The sequence below is a fragment of the Synchiropus splendidus genome, chromosome 2, assembly GCF_027744825.2.
Source record: "Synchiropus splendidus isolate RoL2022-P1 chromosome 2, RoL_Sspl_1.0, whole genome shotgun sequence".
NCBI lineage: Eukaryota > Metazoa > Chordata > Actinopteri > Syngnathiformes > Callionymidae > Synchiropus > Synchiropus splendidus.
Window position 1 is genome coordinate 13,088,496 of NC_071335.1, and position 18,480 is coordinate 13,106,975.

Consider the following 18,480-nt stretch of genomic DNA (forward strand, 5'->3'; position numbering starts at 1 on the left):
TCAAACAGCATGTGGCTGAGATGGTGGACCATAATAGGGCTCCTTTAAATAAAGTAAATGTTGAACTAGATTATTTCCGCTTGCACACTTTCAATCTGACATGTGACATGCAGACTCATGTAAAATCTGGGGGACTTGTTGACTGGAGCTGGGTTCGCTTTGTAGTTCTATTGTTCTGCCTCCAGATTTTGTGTGTTGACATGGTGCAAGTTGTGCTTCAGTACAAGTACAAGTTGATGAATTCCATACTCTACTTGCGAATATATTTGAGGACCCATTATACTCAGAGATGATGAGCCTTTATTTTCCACACTTAAAACTTGCTCAAAAAGATAATTTTTTATATGTTTTTTTTTTTCAGTTTGTAGTAAAAATATTCTTTTTAAACTGTGACCAAATAGATTCGTGTTTTAGCAAACCTCAGGTTGAGCAGCTCGCTTGTGTATTGTGGATAAGTCAGGGTTCTTTCTCATAGCGTAGACAGGCTCGGAGATTTTGAAACAGAAAGTACATCAACATGAAACGAAAGGTTTTTATAGAAGCCCCGAAGCTGTGAAATGAATCTGGACAACTAAGAGTGATGAGCTGTATTGAAATCGCCTCGGTGTCAGATGACATTCCCACCAGATCAAAGCTGCGCCGTCTGGTGTTATATACTGGCACCACTTCTACCGTGCACGATTCGTGGCCTAGATTTAAACCAAAGGCCAAGGCTGATTCGGACGCCCACAGAGCTGAGGTTATAACTCTCACTGAGACTGACTGATACAAGGCTGACAGCCAGCGGGAAGTGACTCCAGCGAGGCTTCCCAACAACTGCATCTGACAGAGATTCAAAAGAACATTTCAGAAGCCAGGTCTCCAAAACTCACCTCTGGGGAAGAAAGATGGCCAGAAAGCATCTCTTCATGACCCTGACATGGAAGCTGTGGGACCCAGGGAATGCCTTCATGAACAGAGGTATGTGTTGGGTCACTGCTTTGCTCTGCAGTTTCACAGAATATTTGCTGGAAAGCACATCACACAGTCATGAACTTCAATCGTGTTGGTGTATAACTCATACATCAGTGACAACAGAACAGCAGAGGGAGCCTTGTTTCCCAAATAATCCATCTGTGCAGGACATGTGGAGAAGGTGGAGGCTCATCCTGTCTTACGAGGATATATCCCTCGCCTAACTCTCTCAGATGTTCCCTTTGTGACAGACGAAAACATCCACTTGCAAATCATGAAGTTTAAATTTGGGATGCGGTGAGAATTTTCCCAAATCTAATGTGGCCCTTGAAAGGTAGCGGGTCAGTGATAGGCCTACATGTCCTTCAGTTTCAACAGGTTCCATCCATCCATCCGCTTCAACTTATCTGCTGCCGGGTCGCGGGGGCAGCAGCTTCAGAAGGCCACGCCAAACGCGCTTCTCACGGGCAACATCCACCAGCTCCGTGTGACGCCAGTGTAGAGATATAAGCCCTCCATCTGGTCCTGGGTCGACCCCTCCCAGCCGAGCCTGAAACACCTCCAAAGGGAGGCGTCCACCTCAACTGACTCCTCTCAAGGCAGAGAAGCAGCAGCTCTACTTCAAGTCTCTCCCGAGTGACAGAACTTCTCACCCTATCTATCTCTAAGGGAAACGTCCGCCACCCGTCGGAGAAAACTCATTTCATCCGCTTGTATCTGGGATCTCATTCTTTCGGTCATGACCCACAGCTCATGACCATAGGTGAATGGGTGAACAGAGAGCTTTGTCGTTTTGACTCTCTGTTACACACAACAGTGCGGTAGAGCAACTGCAATACTGGCCCTGCTGCGCCGATTTGCCAACCAATCACCTAGTCTCTTACCCTCCCTCCCCACTCGTGAACAAAACCCTAAGATACTTAAACTCCTCCACTTGAGGCAGGCACTCATTCCACCCTTTTCCAGTTGAGTTTCAACAGGTTATTGAGCAACAGGTTCTGTTCTTTATCACAGAACCGCATAGCTCTCTCAGCAGTCCTTGACTGCTTTTGCTCATGCAGTCAGGAATGTAGGTGGAAGCATGAGGCAGGAGCCAAGGAGAGGATGGATATGGTCAGTGACTTTCCTTGTTGGTACTGTGGATAGTGCTTTTTAGCAAGCGGCAACTCTAGAAGTGAACAGGGCCTGAGTGGAGTTGTATGTTCTCCCAGTCTTTGCGTGGCGTAAGAGAGAGAAGCATGTCACAAAGATCTTGCTTTCATCTTGTCTTAGTGATGAATTATCTGGACTCAGATCCGAGACAGGAGTCTGCTCTAAAAATGAAAGTCTTTGTTCATATCACATGTTCACTTCTTGTCATGGTCCATAAAGCAGGGATTTCCCCCGCAAGTGTACTGTTCCAGCAGTATGAGTGACAGGGCTGCACAGGCTGGCAGAGCTGACAGACTCATGGGTGAGAAGAGGAGGTCAGTCGCAGAGTGGTGGAGACTGACACAAGAGGTCCGTTGGGTCCAATCAGCAGGACTAACAGGAGCTGCCAGAGTCAGAACCACCCACTGAACTGGAGGACACAGCCTCTGTGACATCAGCCTCAAACTGAAAAATGAAGCACACAGCCTGTACAGCAATGAAGAATGTGCAATGTCTCTTCCTACCATTTTGACTTCAAGGATTTCACTCACTCCTCTCGTTGGTTAGAGATAAAAAGACTTTATTGCATTCTTCTCTGCTCATCTGGTGTTGCTTCGTCTTTGGGGTTTTCTGAGCATGAAACCAAAACAAACTTGAACTGCAGGTAATAACAGTGTTATTCAGTGTGAAGTAGGGTAGTGATACTACCATATCACTATATCCATTCTTACATATACTTTTGACATCAAGCTTTGACACAGTGCTACATGACTTTTACTTGTGCAAGTCGATATGACTGCATGGTTTTACTCTACTGTTTTCTCTGGTCACTTGTCGCAGGTTAGTCAAATCTATTTGTTTATAATGTATGTTATTACAGTTTGGATTGACTGTTTCAGGGTCTGAGTGTTTAAATATGCTGTGTTTTTTCTTTCGTACGTTGAGTTATGTGTGGACGTGGCTTGCTGTGTGGAGTTCGATTGCTACCATAAACAGTCATGAGCGTCTAAAGACTTAAGTTAGGCTGAGTAAATGGTTGAATGTCCGACATAGAAGAAAAGCCAGTGGGAGGAATCAAACAGAAGAAAATAATGTAACAAGCAGAGACAGAAAATCCAGAGCCCATGTCGACAGGGCAGAGAAAAACACGAGTCCCCATGAGGACATGAACACACACATCCATGCTGAAATGACAAGCCTTTACAAAGGATGTATTGTTTGTGGTGGATTCGAATGTGAGACCCCACAGTGAAGTGCGGTGACGGCGGTTAGTGAGGAAAAACAAGCAAAGGTCGAGCCAACGCTGGATCATGTTGTGGTCTCCGCTCTGATCCAAATGTAAAACGTCTTCCAGACCAGCGTCTCGGCTGGATGAAACAAACATCCACATCTGTACAACACCATCCTCGTGTGTCTGAGTGTTAAAGCCTCAGGGATCAACAGGCTTTTTTATCAATCCACACACCGAGGATTAGTACGTCTCTCTGCAAACACCAAACACAATAGCTGAGTCGTGCCCTCTTGCTGGTCCTAACAACATCCCTCTGATCTTTGCTTCTGGGCTCACAGTATGCCGCCTCTTGTACATTGTGAGGCTGAATCTCCGGACCTGTGTGATGTGCTGCAGAGTAGTTTGAACACACTCCTTCACAGGGTTGTTCCCAGTGACTTGGTTCCCAGTGGTTGAGCTGCTTATAGTGGCAAATATGTTTTAAGTTATGGTCGCCCCAATAAAGTGAGGTCCCGGGGCCGCACTGAAGCCATAACACTGATCTTGTAGAGATGCAATACTGCAATACTGTCTCATGATACCTCATCTACCCATCGCCTGCTGGTTTTGGCTTGGCTTCCCTCTCAACTGTCACAGTATGTAATGTGGCCACTGAGGACATTTGAAAGTCCAGCCCTGCAATGGAGGACGAGCAATTGATTTGCACTCTTTAATATTATTTTCTCATGGATTAGATTATGACTCTGAAAAAAAACTTGTTTGTTTTGAGATCATTGTGAATCGCATTTATGCTTTTGGGTCGAATTATGTTGAATTCACTGCAGTATGAGACAGGCAGCAGGTGTGAATGACCCAGGTTAAGATTGACAAGCGAAAGATAAGGCTTCCACTCATTTTCTGCATTTTATTTGGCTGCACAAGCCGAAAACGTCTTTTAATAAGATGACCAATGACACAAGAAAGAATTTTTGGCATGTCAAAGTGGGTCAAAAACTTTGGGTCCGACCTCAACACAAGAACAAGCCCGACTCATCCCTGCAAGAGATGTGTCATTTCCTTCTTTACCTTATTTGTGAGGCAGAAGCAGAGATGGAGACATCGGAGGTGGAGCCTCTGTTTGATATGATGTCTGACAGTTTCACCCCGACACATCTGCATGTTTGTTTTGCTATTTTAGTGATTCATTCATTGCCATAATGCTTTCCCAGCCTCTCACCCTTAACTTCACCATCCAAAACAATGAAGAATAAAAATAAAAACCACAGTTTTGCAAGGTTTGTGGAAGTTTCAAGGCAGCTCATATTTCCCAGTCTGGTTCCTAATGAGAAGAAGCAACGTGTGAAGCAACTGCTCAGCTGCCGAATGCAACCGTCTTGAGTAACTGGAATAGTTGAGGAGTGGCAGGAGATGTAATGAACTCAGAAACTGTAATCCAGGAAGAACAGCAGCGAGGGTAAGTCATAAATATAATCTTTTATTAATCTTTTAATAAACTGTCTCTCAAGACACTGACGTCTGATGGGAGTAGACCCATGTCACCTCATACTGATTTGTTCTTTTTCTGTGATGTACACCCACATACAGAACAATATTAAACACACATTCTGTAGAAAATGTACAAAACTGGCATAGATTTAAAAAAAAAAAAAAAAAAGCTTCATTAAAAAGGGTTCAGTAAACAGTGTGTGGCCAGGACAGAAAGCGCAGAAGAAAATTCAGATGTTGATTTAATACTTTCGATGTCTTGATAGTGTTTTCCACTCCCACGCCTGCGGGACCACCCCACCAAGCCTTTGAAAGGCACAAATGACGCCCAGCAGTTAAAAGAAGAGACAAGGATTGCACCTCTGCAGTAAATCTCAAATCAAAATATTTGAGTCCGGCGTCTTCCTGTGATCGGTTTGGCGCTGAAGTGGTGAAGCAGGGTTGTCACACACTCACACAAGGAGCCAAGATTCTAAAGTGTTTGAGCTGAGGGACTGAAAAAATGAACATTCATCGAGCCGCCGTGGACTGGCAACTCCAGCAGCAGAATCTGACATCAGATTCCCTTTTATCATCGCTTGTGTGCCATAAAAGAAAACTGACTCATGATGTCAGACTCTTTGGAGAACAATAATACATCCGCTTTTGATCAAAACCAACACATTCTCACTTTTAATGTGGCAAACAGCGACGAATTGCGAGTGGACTACTGCGTCCCACAGCTTTCAATTGTGGCATATTTTCCCTTTGGTGGCATATCCTGGCTGCACACCATGTAAAAGAAAGATGGAGGTTGTGGTTAGGGTAAGCTGAGCGCCACATATGGTGCTATAAGTACCAAGTGACAGAGTCTCTCAGCTTCCCCCCGTGACCCCTAAGCTCAATCCCTTTGGCTATTGGGAGGGGAAGGACTTGACTCCATTGAAACACCTTAGCACGCATCGCAGGAGGTTGACTTTGGCTTCAACATAGCAAAAAGTCCACTACCAAATAGTTGCTATTTGACGCCTTAGGAGTGACAATATGTTAAGTTTTCAATTAGTATTTCAAGCTCTCACAGGTCACATGAAAAAGCTTGGTGTACCGGATTTGGGCCCTGAAGCCTCGAGTTGGACATGTCAACGAAAAAGACACATTAATTCTCATTACATTTTAAGACACAAATGTAATGTCATTTGGAGTAAATTCACCACCTGGCCTGGAGTCCCAGACCTTCCCTTAACACAGTGCTGTGTTCCTCCAGCGTCTTGGCTTCATGGGGATAAGCGCAGTAAAACTCATTACGCCAGCTTGTATCCACCATCTCGTTCTTTCAGTCACAAAGCTCATAACCAGAGGGTGGTGAGGTCAAAGAAGACAATCAAAAGTGTCATTAGCAGCATCGATTCATCTCACTAAGACACTTGAACGGTGTGTGTGCTTGTTTGTGTGTGTGTGTGTGTGTCACTGCCACTGCACATAAAGTCTTCACCACAAATGCATAGTAGTTGCTCAGGCACTTGGTGAGAGAGCGCGAGAACCAAACAGTAGTTTTGACGCACATCCTTCATTTGCTTTTCACCTTCAAGAACTTCCGTTCAAACACTAGAACGCCCCTGTGAGTCCTTCAAAAGCTGGATTCTGGCACGACTTTTTTCCGACCCAGCGAGGTGGTGCTGTAACGTGTCCTCTGCAGCGTGCTGTAGGACGGCTTGTCTGTGGTCAGGCTGCGTGCTGGGCCGCCAGACTTTCCATTACGATGCAAGGAGCCGGTTCGACGCATGGCCGACTCTGTTTTGGTTGGGAGGCTAATGGAGCTCTGAGATCGCTTGATATCCAGCGTCGTCTGCCCCAGCTGTCCGTTGACCAGTTCAGTGCGCGCATGACCCGAGCCGTTGCGTCGCTCACTTCTGTTTCCGACGGCTCCGTTGGACAATGACGCTCTAGAAGACGTCACTTTGCTCGTCTCCCCATTTTCCGTTCTCCCCGTTTCACTCGGCCTCCTTTGCTCCTTGTCTTTTTTCAGGAAATTTCCTTTGAAAAAAGACAGCAGACCTTCGTGGCTTTTGGGCTTCGAGGTTGGTTGGTTCTCTCCGACTGAACTGTCTCCACGTCTTCTCAGGGTTCCTTCATGGATGGTGGGAGAGCTGTGGCTGGTCTGCACTCCAGCACTGGGAAGTCTCTGCTTCTTTCTGTTGAGGCCGCTGCTGCTGCTGGAGCTGCCGGTCACATTCGAGAGCCCGTCGTCGACCCGTTGACTTCCTTTGCTGCGCCTTGTGCTTCCCACTTTATCTGACGGTCTGCTCTGGCCCTCAGGTACCTGCCCAGACTCCGCCCGGCGCTGACTCCCTCCATTGGCCGCATGGCTTATACTCCCAACGCTCAGCGACCGAACATTGCCACCGGCTTGGCCCTGGACTGGCTCCCCTTTGGGTTCATTCATGAGCGTTACAATGGAATCCTTGGTGCAGCGCGGCCGCCGACCAGACTCCAAGTATTGCACCAACTCAGCCGGGTCCGGATCCTGGTCTCGTGCGGGCACGGACTCAGGTTTTCGTCTTTCTTTGGAGCCTAATGACCAGCGAACAGGGAGCACCTTGCTCAAAGTGTCCTTGGTTTTTGTCGGGGCTCTCATGCTCATGCTCCGACCTTTTTGACCTCGCACAAAGGGTCTGCTCTCCGCTGCACCTGCCAATTAAGTCGAGGGAAACTTTGAATTTCTAATCCACATCAAGCTGCAGTAAGATAAAAGCTATAAAGAGACAGGACATGCTCACGTTTGGCTTCCTTTGGCTCATTGTCCAGGGCGTCCGGAGGCTGGGGCTGTAAAGATGGACAGGCTGTGGAGGAGCGTGACACCATGCTGCCTCTCTCACTGTCTCCTGTCAGTCTGATCAGCCAGTGGTCTGACATCGATGATCTTGTGGAGCCTACGAGAGGGAGGCAGAATAATTATCAGCAGTTCTAGATGCACTGCACGTCGCAGCAGAGGCAGGTGCCCAGACAGCTTTGGATCATCCACCACTTCAGAAGAGAGAGCACTGAAGACGCATTATTTAGACCACAGACGGAACCTGTCATCGGTAATTATTAAGCGAAGCCAGACACCGCCGGTTCTTTTCCTCTGAGTCCAAGACCATGGTTCTCAGCAGTTCAGGAATCTTAGGGAATTGTTCACAAGTGAGGGAAGTAGTAGCTGAGACCAAACTGAATGTGTAAGCAACAGGCATTTAGCAAAAGATGTAGGTCTGCAACAATAAGTCGTTGACGTCAAAATCTCTGCATCGATGTGTCATGTTGCTGTTGGTGTAAACACACACGGGCGATGTGCATCGAGAACTGGTTGTTATTCAGAAGCAGTGAGAAACTGAGGTCCGACTCCAACTGGGCGCCGTCGCTGTACGCCCCAGGATGCACGTCACCACCTCCGGCTGACCGCCTCAGTCACAGTCACGGAGGAGTTCAAGCGGTGTAGTGTTCAAAAGTGTGCCTTCATTTTGGTGCAAAGATAACGCGTCTTACGGATGAGCAAACTTCTTCGACACCATCGTAGAATGATGAACGAGTGTTCCGTGTCATGTCTGCGACAGCTAGGATGTCGGTTAGCACGGAACTAACTTGTAAGAGGAGATTGATTTGCTTTTAATGGTGTCACACACGTCACATCTGTGCTACTGGAGTGTTTTTTTTTTCACAGTGATGTAGTGAAGTGTCCTCAGTGTCTCTCCTCCAAATAACAACCAGAACTGAACTAGAGAGCTACAGTGAACACATCGATTACGATTCAAATAAGACCTTTTGATGTGGATGTTGATGGGATACATGTGTGTATAGTGATGATTTTAAATTCTTCTCAAAGACCAATAAAGACCTCAGTTTTAAAGAAGTGGAGCTCTCTTCATGCTTCACAGGGTTAATACTTGATTCTGTGTCATTATTTTAATACACTTGTTTAATCATGTATAGTGTCTGAGTGAGACAGTGAGAGGATTGAAGCAACTTTAGCTCAAACTGAAATTCCAAATGGGTCCAAACAAAAGTAATCGCGATCAGTTGACTCACTGAAAAAATAATGAATAGATTAGTCGACAACGAAAATAATCTTTAGTTGCAGCCCTAAAAACATGCACAATATGAAAAAATGGACGATTCTCGACCGCAGCTTAGCCACCAAATGCCGCCATATACCAGCGTAATCTGGTGGCCAAGCTACAGTCGAGAATCGGGTGTCCATTTTTTCATGTTTTGCAGATGCCCAGACGCCCTCCTAGCTAAAAGCCTGCTATTAAGCAATAGTCCTTTAGTCATGTAGATGCACATTTATTTCTCACTGTAAAAGAAACTTTTGTCATTTTTTCAAACTAAGTCAACGACTGAAAACACTATCAGTGGAACAAACTTGTTTGTTGTGTGGTCAGTTTGGTCTCGCCCCCTTCCTTGGTCTTTGTCTCAACTTGGTCTCCGACCTTCAAAGTCTTGGGCTAGGTCAAAGGGGAGGCGCTAGAGGGGTTTTAACAAGGATGCCTGGGCTTCAGATAAGGAGGAAGGCAATGGATGGAATAGGACAAACATCTTAACAAAGGCTCTCTAAATCTGGTTTGTCCATTTATTCCAACTGTCTTTAGTTATCTGGCAACCACTTTGTCAGTGTTTGTCCATTCTGCATTACATCACGACAAAAAAAAGAAAAACCTGAACAGCAAAGAAGCAAATACTCTAATAATAATAATAATACCAGACAGATTATTAGATCGCATTAATGCGAATATAAAAGTAAAATATAAGGGTAAAATCACACACCCCCAAAGATGATTTTACATTTTGTACAATTTTTATACTTGGAAAAACATAACAATTTTTTTTAACCTCAAAAAGGTGTAAACAAGTTTATTTATGCAGGAAACAAACAAAATATATCATTATTTTTCAGTCATTTAGTGACACTTATTTTCAATGGGAGTAATTTCAATGTTATTTTCAATGGTCTGAGGGTTAATGCAACATTATATGAGCTGCAGTTTTGGCATCAAAAGACTGTCCAACACTACGTAAGCCAACCAGACACAAGCACCTACTCCAAAACTCCACACAGATGAGAGTCAGGTTTGTGTGGGTGTTATTTATTTGACACTGGAGCTAACCACACTCTGCAGCTCACACACATCCTCAAAATAGGCTTGTGCTCCGCCTCACCCTTCAATAAAGACTTTTCAAAGTGTCAGAGAGGAGGCTTGAGCTGTCTGCATAAGTGAGCAGAATCTCTTAAGTGTAATGGCAGTGGTCTCAGGACACACTGTTTGGGGATGAAGAAATGTCTCAGACGTGACAGAAATGAATCAAGTCAACACATTCTCTTGCACGAGCATCTCCATTCTCTAATGCAGCAACACAAGAACCTCCATCCCACAGTTTGCCGCTTCATATCACAAGTGCTTTTTCAGATCCCATCTGTAAGCAGCAGCTCAATACAACACTCACTGGATTTCTCTACCAATGTTTTGAAGCATCTCTGCAGTGAAAATCCAGCCAAACTGCTAGCTTTCCAGCACCTGATCTCCTGATAAGAGAAGCAGCTTGGTCATTATTAAAAACACCTGTTGATCAGAGTTCTTCTTCTATGATCTCACAATTCCTGTGCCAGAGGTTCTCACCTGCAAATCAAAGTTTGAAGTCAAAAACACAGACGCAAATAGATAAGATGACAAAGATACATGTCGGTTTTGTTTTATGATATCACCACTGTGGAAGAAAGAATTATATGAGTAAATACATCTTTATCAGATCAAACCCAAAAATCAAAATGAAAGATGTTCGATAAGGAGACTGTTCCTTGAGGACAAGAATGAAAATGAAGAATGTGATGTGAGGTGAAAGATGGTCTCAGTCGCTGCTGTCCAGTGGGAGACACTTCACACACATAATTTCTTATTGAACCACAAAGGTCAGCTCATAAGCACTGTGAACTGTTCCATATATACAAAAGGAGGAGCAAACCACACCTTATTTTTCAGTGAGATTGGAAGACCCACATAGATCACTTGGAGACAAGCTAAGCAGCGGGCATTACTCAAGGATATAAATAAATAATGTGCTCCAGAAGAAGATGTTTCGCAGACCCTCCTCCTAGCAGCTCATTGATTTATTTCATATATAATTAGATCACTTTTTTAATAAATCTTTTTAGGCATTTGAAACCACTGAAAGGTGACGAATGGGACAGCAAGTGGCAGTAGTGTTGCAAAAGCCTCTTGCAAATCTCAGCAACTGAACGGACCTTAATATCACTTTTCCATCCTAATATTGTCATTATTTTTCATTGCAATAAAACAAGTCTAACAATGTACAGTATATGCACTGGAAATAAATAAAATTGAAACACTGTCTTTAATCAATTTGGCTTAACTTGTCCTTTCAATTTTGAGTAATACACTGATTTCTTATTATTAAACTGTGTCAGATATTATGATATCGTGATATCATGTTGCCAATACTCCTACCATGCACAGACTATAGGATAAAGACCGACACCACCAAAACTGTACCAGCTGTTTGTAGTACCATCTACTGAATATTTCACTGCAATATGAAGCTTTTTGAGCTATTTGCAAAATAATTCCGGGGTGCGAATATCCTAGTACCTGCAGTGCAGCTGATGTCAGACCAGTGGCTGCCCACACCTCACAGAACCTGCATAAATCCATACATTTTTTTCTCTCTTTCACCAGCTGCCACTGTATGAGGCCATTTTCTATGCTAATAAATCAGGGAATGTATGTATAAACACGCACATTGTCATTTCAACTTTCTTAATTCTCTTCTAGTCTCAAGAAGCGTGACTCATTTTCCCTTGTAGGTGCGAGTGTTGCACCTGGATAACTACATCACAGGGAAGATGTGACCCACAGGCCTTATCTTCTCTGCGTTGACAAAGTACTGCTGCAGCCAAAATGCCTGTTTTGTTATTGAGGTAAGGCTTCAACTGTGATGACATTCATAAGCATTGCCAGATTAAGGACACCTTCAGCAGCTTCCTGAGATAAGAAGCATGAACTGGCTCAAAGGAATGAAACACACCTGCACAGACTAATAAACACTGAAGGGCAACCAATGTCGCTAACATGAAAGAAAGTGGTGCTCATTGCTCAGCTGAGGTGAGTGTTACTAGAGGACACACTTCAAAGGTAGTGGAACTTACTAGGAAGCTGTGCGAGCGCTGATAACCTGACTATTGAAATGAACACAATAGATCGGGACACCCTTGATTTCACACACAGCCATATTTGTCGAGCAAAAACTTAAGAAGCAAATCAAAACCTTCCCCTCTGACCCAGACACAGGTAGTGAGAGCTAGTTTCTAATGTCGGCAACGGGAAACACCTGACAAGAGTGAGGGATCTGACACCCCTCTGGTCAAGGACACCATCCGGTGTTCAGTGCAAAGGAGTCCTCCCTTTTTGACAGCATTGGTTTGTTGGTCTGTGTTCAAAATAACATGGAAAATTATGGATTTTATTTTTTAAGGACATAGGACCATTATTGGCATTTGGTCCAGGGTTGGTGTGTGTGTGTGTGTGTGTGTGTGTGTGCATGTGTGTGCTTGTTCATCCTACTTTGTGGGGACAAAACACTATCCTTGTGAGGACCATATGACTTTGTGGAGACCCTACGAAGTTGAACCTCAGTTTAGGGACGAGGACTTCAAAATAACTGGGTTTTTACAATTGGGTTTACGTGTTTTATACTCCTGGTTAAGGTGAGCCATTTGTTGGTGAGAGGCTGTGAAAAGCATTATAGCAACCTCACAATGTCCCCATAAGGAGAGAAATACAAGTGTGTGTGTGTGTGTGTTAGGGGTAGACTGAAGTTGTTTGGCGGAGCATTGCACTCACTGAGAGTTTTTCTAGTGATAAAAAGTGGTCCGATTCTGTGAATCGCTGTTCAAGCAGCAAACACCCCACACATTCATCACTTGGCAGAGCGACGCGTGCACTTTCCAAGGCCACAATGAACGGGAGGGAAAATCATGAAGCGATGCCCTTGATGTGGCGAAGGACTGATATATAAATACTGCGTACTGTAGGAGCACTTCTACTCAAGAAATAATGCACAACCGGCTGGTCTCGTGCTTGACATGAACGCATATTAATGTCTAATGCATCATTTTGAAAAGGAAGATCACTTTTTGGAATCAAAGCATATGTAAATCAATGGGTTATATGGAGAGCTTCTACTCCAGGAGTGAAGGTTAATTCTTTTTGTGCGGTCTTTACCACTTTACCAACATAGATCGATGAAGCAGGTGATTTACACTCCTACTCTTCTGGAAATGTTTGTTCATGTGTATCTTAATAGAACTAAGAGGTACTCTTCCTACGAAGATATATATATTTTTTCAGGTTTATCAAATGAAATGAATAATGTTGGATACACTACCTCGTAGGGAAAAGTTTGCTGACCATTCAGGGATGATGTTCCGTCTCTGGTAGAAGAGAATGTAGGCTCCTCTGGTACACACTTCCTCCTCTGGAACAAGGTCAACACTGCTGTCGTCGTAGCTGTACCACTGGCCGTCCACTGAGTTCCTGCAGTATGCTGGGTGAATATCTTTTGTCAGTGACCAAGCATCCTTCCACAAAGGCAAACAGGAGTACAATAATAATGCTTCTCTGGCTTCCTGCATTTCCCATCAGAAGCCTCTCCCACCTATCTTGATCATCCTCCCGAGTCACACCTATACTCTTCACATCCTCCTTATCACATCTATAAACCTCAATCCACGTCTTTGTCTTGTCCTTTTTCTCAGCACTTGAGCATCTACTCTGCTTTCAGTGTCAGAGCTACTGTCTCTGAGCCTACACATCATGGCAGGACTCACAAGAGACCTCGACTCGAACAACAGCTGACTTTTCTCTGATCTTCAGAGTTCGCTTGCACAGCACAACAGACAGATGAGTTCACTGCGGCTCCCAGACTTCCTTTCACTGACTCTTACTTCCCAGCAGGAGGGCATCTAGCGTCTCCTGTCCTGTCCACTCAGTGCAGCCAATTTCCTCCTTCTCACTGGAATCAGTCTGGGCTCACATTTGTCTTTTAAAAGACAGAAGCATGCAGATAACTCTATACTTCAATTCATACAAAGGTATGAGACAGACTTCACATCCATTTAGTCCTGTTGTTTTCTCCTCATCGGTGGGAAAGATGTAAAAGCTTTTTTGCCTTTTGGCTGGAAGCATGATGGATTCCTGGTAACAAAACCAAGTCATGACAGAAGGAAAGCTCACCTGTGTAATGTCCTCCATGCATTCCTCCGTGATGGTTGCACACAGCATAGAGGTCGTACAGGTAGTCGTGTGGGAGGTTCAGGTCAGAAGGTTGCGGATGTGAACCGGACTGCGGCCAGGCTCCGGGGTTCAAGTTCTTCATGCTCTGACTCCTCTTCACCACATGGGGAGCCATGTCCAAAGTTGTAAGAGGGAAGTGTACCAGTGTTGACAGTTTGTTCCTCTTCTCCCCGACCTGTATAAACAATGACGCTCAAACATTAAGATTTCGTTTTTTAATACATTAAAAATGTGATGCACTATTTGATGGTTGGCTTTTCTCAACTTCTACCAAAGAGGATTATAAAAGTTAGAACAGAAATCTTTTATTTGCCTCTGAGTTGCCTGACTCCACATTGTTGAATTCTCACCATCTCTGCAGTCAGCCTGCACTAAATCAGATCTCAGGTGGATAATTCTAGCCATGAATCAGTACCTAGTTTGAAAATGTGCTGTGTCTGTGTTTGCTAAATATACTCTTCGGAAGAATAGACCTGCTGAACATGTTCCGCGCCTCTCGCCTGAGACTCAATTACACAAATAAGGGCTCGAAAATGAGTGAACGGAGGAACAATTTTCCAACAGTTATTGTGGTAAACACAACATGAAAAATCTGGAACATCTTCTCATGACATATCTTCTTCAAAGAAAACATTAACCAGGTAGCTTTTACCCCCCCCTACATGCCCATGTACAGAACTGACCTTATATCACCAAAAAATAAGATAATAATGTACCATTATGAAAGCAGGTATTCTTCTCTGACTCTGACACACCCATGCAAAAAAAGCAAAATCTGAATGGCGCACCAAGACCGGCTTCGGAGAGCCAGACTCTCAGTGCCACAAAGAGAGACACAGGTTGACTCACTTTCACATGACTCACAGTACTTGGTATGCCAGTACTCGTACACTACTCGTTTTGGGAAAAAAATTGTATCGGTGCATCCCTTGTTACAAAGACTAAATGTCAGGAAATCCAGGATAACTCCATAGACTGCAAAAATCTGAATTATTTTCAGCATTTAAAGCCTGGTGATATCATAAGTCAATATTAGCCAAGCCATTCAAGATACAATATGGTCAGAAACAACAGAATGCGATAGAAAAAAATCCCCCTCATTTCAATTTCAATCAAAATGCAGACATCTCTCAAAAGTTCCACAACAAAAAAATTATAGATGTGTGTGATTCTAAATTCATTTCAACTAAAAGGTAAAGCTCTGGAGTCTTTGGTGCTCAAAACTGCAGTTTAGCCAGACTGTACTCACTTTTTCTCAGTGTGAACAGCTCAAAAGTTTACCAGAGGCAGTGCTTCTCAAGAAGCCTATACCTGTCTGAAGCGCTTGAGATGGAGGATGAGGATGTCAGGCAGGGTCCAAAGGCTCATCTTCACCATGCCCTGCTGCAACTTCTTACAATGGGGGCACTTCCACGCATCATCAGGAGCCAGCTGGAAAGAGAGCAGTGAGTTCAAACTGACTGCAAACTATTACCCAAATGAAAAACAGAAAATGAAGTGTAACTACAGTGTATTATAATGTTACGTAATGTAATGCTGTTTCATCAGTCGCAGCTCTGACAACAACATAGGCGAGCTGGTTATTTTCCTTTCTACTGATACATTCCAGTCCCTCTGAGAAATGACCTTATTTCAGAATGTCTTCACCTGTTTTGATGCACTGTAAATAAAACCAGGAGCAGCAAAACAAACTAAATGAAAAGTTGAGCTCTGTTACGCATTATAGATTTAGATATTATGAGTGTGAATATCTTGTCAGCCATTATGTGAGCAGTATAAGCCACGTGATATTGCACATCCTGGTGGAAGCTGGATCCTTTGTAGAACTGTGAAAAGACCAGAAAAGCAAAACAGGACCAGAAATACCAAGGTGCTAAGATGAAGGGGTAACACGAACATAGTTCAGGGCAGCCCCCTGACATGGTTCAGCAGAAAATCACTCTGCAATTCGACTGCCTTTGAAGGCATAAAGTCGGCCTTCAATCTCCGCTCGCTGTGGCTGTGACCAACGAGCACGAGCTTGCCACAAAATCTCCCGCTTTCAATTACTGATTCGTGGACACTCTTCTGTCTGATGCACTTGTCTTTCATTTGCCATGAACAGCCACAAATGAGGCTGACTAACTTTCTGTTTTCTCCGGAGCAACATTTAAAAGCCAAAGTTGACAAAGTTGTGTACTTTAATTGCTGCTGAATCTTGTTGCCTGCCCTAGTGGACTTATGTGTGTGTATATATATATATATATATATATATATATATAACACCAACTTTGCTTGTTATTCTTCCTCGCCACAAGCAATGTTCTGTCCTCATCTGCACCTAATTTGGAACTCAACGCAAGAATGGGTTTTGGACCTTGGTTTAAGAGGAAGGTGTGGGAGTGCAGACAGACCGCATCTATAGTGCTGTGCGAACAATGTGCACTCATTCATAAGCAGAGGGAGAAATAATATTCAGCACCTCTGCTCCTAGCAACAGATTTTTCCTCATTTCAAGGGCTCACAACGTGAGTCGTGTTGCACCTGGCTTCTTTGTGCACACCTTCACTTCAAATTGTCTGGTTCTTTCATGCAAAAGCAAACAAGAAAACGTTAAACTTCGAGAGATGCTCTTTGGAGCCCGTACACACAAACTTCCCAAACACCACACAAAAAAAATGTGGTATTTGTGATATTAAATGTCAAGATGTCTCCATTATACCATTTTTTTTCTTTTTTAACAGGCAGTATCAATGTGACGTCCAATCTGTTTCTGGGTAAAAAGAAGGAGAGCTCTGCTAAAGTGTGCCTTGAAGGTGTCACAGATGAAGTGTAGAAACACCCTCAACAGAGCCGCTAACCAAACCCACACATATAATGACTTTTATTTTTAAACCTAAAATGAGAACTTGAGTCAAATGTATACCAAGGACTGCAGCCACGTAGATGCAGCTAACACCGCTAGCGTGCTATGCTGACCACTACTCTTTATCACTCCTCTGTGGCAGACACAGGCTCTCATTCATGAAAACTATTCAGCTTGTTATTGCACATACACTGCTTTGTCTTTTTATAAAATGTGCGTGATATTCGACACACAAACACTGTCACTATGTTGACAAACCAACATTGAGCTTTTATTTTGACATGTCTGTTTTCGATTTCTTATTTCATCAAGTGTCATATTCTACTTTTTTTGTTTACATTATCCTTTTAAAAGGATAATGTGAATTTATTTCAGACAAACTGTGGAGTGGATTCAAGTGTGCTCCAATCTTGTTTTCCTCTCACCTGTTCTTCTTTGGTGTACAATTGAATACACTGATCCAAGGTGCAAGTGTGCTGCTGCATGTGCTGCTGCTGCTGGTTTCTCACGCTCTCTGCATCCTTCACCACCTCCTCTTGGATGGTGCCGAATAGCCTGAAGCAAACACAAAGAGCAGATGGATCTCAGTCAGTTGCCCTTCAAGAAGGCTGAGAATTGGATGCATTCTTTCAGCCAACACTGTAATTATGCAAAAATCCTACCGTTCCTTCATTGTGTGGTCCCACTCAATGACCACCTTCACATGCGCAGGTCCACCAGGGCCGCACAGCTTCAGGGCTCTGAGGAAAAATTACATTGTAAACAGACAATTCACTCCAATTGTAGAAGACAAGGGGTTTGTCGAGTGTTCCAGCACAGGAACTGTGGGCACGGGTGAGACCAGGATTGATGTTTACATAACTAGATATGTCACAGATTCAGAAAACAAACCCATTACTCGCCCAAGCTGCTCATTTCCATCTGCAATATGTTTTTCTACACATTTATTTGCATTAATTCTCTAAATCTATGCTGGTCACCCTTTAAATATCACTGCTCTCAATCTGACAGCATGTGGCAGTAGAGTAACACAGTGCCTAGAACAGACACCGGTGGCGCAATGACTAGGTTTCACAGCAAACTACCATAATTCCCAGACTGTAGCGTGCACCAGAATGTTAAATGCACCCACTAAATTTAAGAAGGAAAATAGATTTTGTTCATATATAAGCCTCACCGGTCTATAAGCTGCCGGTGCAGTGGTGCTGTCTGCATCGTAGAAATCGTTTAAAAATGCATGAGGATCACTTCTTAAGTAGTTCTGAAAACAGGGGCATCGAGACTGACTCATGAAACAAACTCAGCAATATTCTGAACTTGAATCATGAACTCCTCACATCTTTTATTTACATTAAAACACTCAAAATGTGCTTTTTTCGCCCGAGTGCCTACATTTCTGTCACCACAGCTAGTCTCAGCTGTTGGCGGAGCTGCAGACAACAACAAAATCAATCAATAAAAATAATGCAGTAATGATGACCTTGAGGTGCCGGAATGTGATTATCGAGACTTGG

The 18,480-nt window shown here is 43.8% G+C and overlaps 1 protein-coding gene across 1 annotated transcript in view; it reads right to left on the reverse strand.

The window, feature by feature from the left end:
- Nucleotides 1-4,805: 4,805 nt before the first annotated feature.
- The window catches only part of LOC128754747 (ubiquitin carboxyl-terminal hydrolase 43-like), a 44,866-nt gene continuing 31,191 nt past the window's right edge, over nt 4,806-18,480 (reverse strand). The window contains exons 10-16 of the mRNA XM_053857583.1: nt 17,629-17,706; nt 17,392-17,521; nt 15,433-15,552; nt 14,062-14,296; nt 13,214-13,372; nt 7,558-7,710; nt 4,806-7,468 (exon numbers count right to left, since the gene is read on the reverse strand). Coding sequence (XP_053713558.1) covers nt 6,408-7,468; nt 7,558-7,710; nt 13,214-13,372; nt 14,062-14,296; nt 15,433-15,552; nt 17,392-17,521; nt 17,629-17,706 — 1,936 coding nt within the window. The 3' untranslated portion in view covers nt 4,806-6,407. The remainder of the gene's footprint in view (nt 7,469-7,557; nt 7,711-13,213; nt 13,373-14,061; nt 14,297-15,432; nt 15,553-17,391; nt 17,522-17,628; nt 17,707-18,480) is intronic.